General features: G+C 44.0%; 1 protein-coding gene across 1 annotated transcript in view; it reads right to left on the reverse strand.

Annotated features, from left to right (window-relative positions):
- Positions 1-3,830, reverse strand: part of Gpbp1l1 (GC-rich promoter binding protein 1 like 1) — a gene marked incomplete in the record, with an annotated part of 57,426 nt that overhangs the window by 6,206 nt on the left and 47,390 nt on the right. Inside the window, 3 exon segments of the mRNA XM_029561288.1 lie at positions 256-271; positions 730-1,021; positions 2,219-2,561. Of these exon segments, the coding sequence (XP_029417148.1) occupies positions 256-271; positions 730-1,021; positions 2,219-2,561 (651 nt within the window).

Here is a 3,830-nt window from a genome sequence, read left to right on the forward strand (position 1 = left end):
GCTGTTCTTGCAGAAGACCTGGGTTCAAATCCCAGCATCCACATGGCACCTAACAACTGTCTGTAACTCCAGTCCCAGGGCATTGCATGACACAGGTGCACTTACCTACATGCAGGCAGTACACGCATACACAAAAAATAAAAAAAATTTTAAAAAAAGTTAAAAAAAAAAGCTCTAATTTGCATCTTTGATGAACAATGCAATAAACTCATTTACTAGGGCTCTAGAAGGCTGAGACTTCTACAAATTGTGTACATATAAAATTTTCCCACTTCTAGGGGCTGGAGAGAGGATTCAGTAGTTAAGAGCACTGACTGCTCTTGGCAGAAGACCCGGGTTTGATTCCAAGCACCCACATGGTGGGCTACGAAATGTCCTTAACTCCAGTTCCAGGGGAATCCGAAGCCCTCTTCTGACCTCTCTGGTACTGCATGACACGTGCACTCACATACACGCAGGCAATACACTCATACACACACACCCAAAAAAATTGCCACTTCTTTCTCCCTTAAGAACCAGGACAGGTAGAATGGTTCAGCAGCTAGACACTTTAAAACCCTAAACATGTAAGGAAGGAAAGCCAACTCCTACAGGCTGTCCTTTGACCTCCACGCATGTCCTGCAGCACGTGCACACACAATCCCTCTACCAACATACCCACCTATACAAAATAAACAATGTTAAAAAAAATCACATATATAATAAAATACACACAGTACAGAAAAGTACTATACTCTTACATCCTCCAGTTTGTCAGAGTCTCTGTTCTCAGACAGGTCTCCGTTGTGGTCATCCTTCAGAGTCTTCAGGAATTCACTCTTCCTGTCAGTGGTTCGGCGGGGTAATTTGGGCCGTCCATAGGGCAGGCCACATGACTCCTCCCACCTTTCCCTTACTCTGGCTGCTGTGAATCCTGCTCTGGACAGGCAGAGAAGTGATGTGGAGTGTGTGGATGAAGATTGATCACTCTCCAAAGCAGCCTGTGAGCCCTTTCTAAACACTGTATGAAAGGTAACATTGTCTAAAGAAGACATGCAGGGATCTGTAATTAAAAAACAAGCAGGGAGCCGGGAGTGGTGGCGCACACCTTTAATGCTGGCGCTCGGGACGCAGAGGCAGGCGGATCTCTGTGAATTCAAGGCCAGACTGGTGTACATAGTTCCAGAACAGCTGGGGCTACAGGGAGACCCTGTCTCTGAAAGACAAATGTAGGGGAAGTACTCTTATTTCTGGTTCATGAATATTGGTAATATCTGGGTCGTCAAGATGGCTAAGTAAAGCCATTGCTATGCAAGCCTGATAACATGAATTAGAACCACTTCACAAAGCTGTCTTCTGACCTCCGTATGTGTGCCACTGCACATTGCCCCCCAGTAATAAGCAAATAGGAGCATTAAAAAGTATCTTATTGGGGCTGGAGTGATGAGTCAGTGGTTAAAAACATTGGTTGTTCTTGCAGAAGACCCAGGTTTGAATCCCAACACCCACATGGCAGCTAACAACCGTAACTCCACTTGCAGGGGATAGATCCAATGGCCTCTTCTGTTTTCTGTGGGCATTGCACAAATATGGGTGCACTCACATACATGCAGGCAATACATGCATTTTTTTTAATGTGTATGCGTGTATTGTCTGCATGTAGGTAAGTGCACCCATATTGTGCAATGCCCACAGAAAACAGGAGGCTGTCAGATCCCCTGGAACTGGAGCTATGGACAGTTGTTAGCTGCCAAATGAGTGTTGGGACTCAAACCTGGGTCTTCTGACAGCAACAAGAGAAATGGCATTACACCTACATTTCACCCAGCATACCCTAGTGTCAGTAACTAGGAAATGGCAACCCGTGTGTGTGTGTGTGTATGTGTGTGTGTGTCCATGTGTCCGTGTCCCTGTTGTACAGACAAGGCTGGGCTGGAACTCTTGCCTGACTCAGTCTATACTGCAATTCAGGCATGGACTACCATATGTTGCTCAGTAATGGCAACTTTGAAGCTGGATGTGGTGGCAAATGCCTTTAATCCCAGCACTTTGGAACTTTGGAGGTAGAGACAGGCAGAGCTCTGAGTTTGAGGCTAGCCTAGTCTACTCAGTGAGGTCCAGGCCAGCAAGACTACAAAGTGATAAGCCTGCCTCAAAAAAACCCTCCAAAATTTATTCTTTCATAATTTTTCTAAGAAACAGTAACATATAGCAACTTTTGGGATGGGGGGTGTGGCTTAGAAGGTACAGTGCTTGCCAACAGCAAAGCCCTGGGTTCCATGCCCAACAACACACAAAGCTGAATGTAGTGCTGCATGCCAGTAATCCCAATACTTGAGAGGTGGAAGGATGAGGATCAGAAACTCAAGGTCATCTTTATGGCCAGCCTGGGCTACATAATACCCTGTCTTGGGGGGAAAGACGGCACCTTTTGATAATTCCTCACTCACCTCTTTCGGAGAACTTAGAACTGTGCCAGTAGCTAGTACCACTGGCTTGGTAACAGAAACTGGATTGGACTCCCGGCTAGAGGAAAGGGATCCTGATTTGTGTTCCATTCTGTTAGCTTTCCATGCGTTGGGCTACATGGGAATGAAGAACAAACTAGTCAAAACAAATACACAAAAACAGGAGCTAAGCTTGCAAAATCGAAGTAAAGGGAGAAATGTTCTGTGGGAATCTAAGTACCCAGAACTTACCTGTCTCACTATGTATGGGGAGATATATACCCTCCTAATATGTATTTCTTAAAAAGAAAGCTCTGGCACAGTGCCAGAGATGCATAGGTGGTCAAAGTTCAACAGCTTGCTTTCTTTTTTTGAGACAGGTCTCCCTGTAGGCCCACGTAGCCTGGAACTTGCTTTGTAGACTAGGCTGGCCTTGAACTCAGAGCTCTGCCTGCCTCCCAAGTGCTGGGATGAAAGGAGTGCACTACCATGCCCAGCTCAACAGCTTTCTTTACTGTGCTATTTCTCAAAGCATTTAATTGCACACATATAATCCAAGTTTCTACTTATTTATCACCCCAATTTTACACACACACACACACACACACACACATGTAGTTTATTATTTATAACTATTTGTAGTAACTATTAATTTCCACAAAACATAGAAAAATATGGTTTTCTAGGGATTTTGACAGTGACGGGTTAGTTCCAGGCTCCAAGCTAGGGTTAAGGTTGTAATTGGCCTCAACTACAATAGCAGCACAGCATAGCTGGAATACTCCATTATGAGTCAACCACGTTGTCTGAAGAGACTAAGGAAGACGATGCAGGTTAACTGAGTAGACTGAAGAGCAGAATTACTTATTTTCTAAAAACAAAATATTAGAACCAAGAGACATACAGCTAAAAGAAAGAATCTACATGAAAGGAATTGCTTTCCTTGCTGGATGTGGGTTTGCAAAGAAGACAACAGTTTTAGGATGGGAAATTAACTCTACTAAGTATCTACACCATGTACTTAGGCTTGCCATATTGTTTAATTCTTAAGTCAATCATGTATAATTATCAGTATGATGTTTATATTTTTAAGATCTAAAAAAATGTGACAGCTGGGCATGGTGGAGCATGCCTGTAGTCCCAGCACTTGGGAGGCAGAGGCAGGTGGATCTCTGTGAGTTCAAGGCCAGCCTGGTCTACACAGTGAGCTCCAGGCCAGCTGGGGCTATAGGGAAACTGTTTCAAAAAGACCAAAAAAAAAAAAGCGAGAGAATGAATGCTATGGGTCAACAGGTGCCTGGAGGCCAGAAGGTGTCAGAATCCTAGATGGGTGAAGGGATTTAAAATCCAGTTCTCTGAAGGGCAGCCAGCATTCTTTTTTTAAAAAAAATTTACTATTTTTAT

The sequence above is a fragment of the Nannospalax galili genome, unplaced genomic scaffold (genome assembly GCF_000622305.1).
Source record: "Nannospalax galili isolate Female #2095 unplaced genomic scaffold, S.galili_v1.0 scaffold1233, whole genome shotgun sequence".
Classification (NCBI taxonomy): Eukaryota; Metazoa; Chordata; class Mammalia; order Rodentia; family Spalacidae; genus Nannospalax; species Nannospalax galili.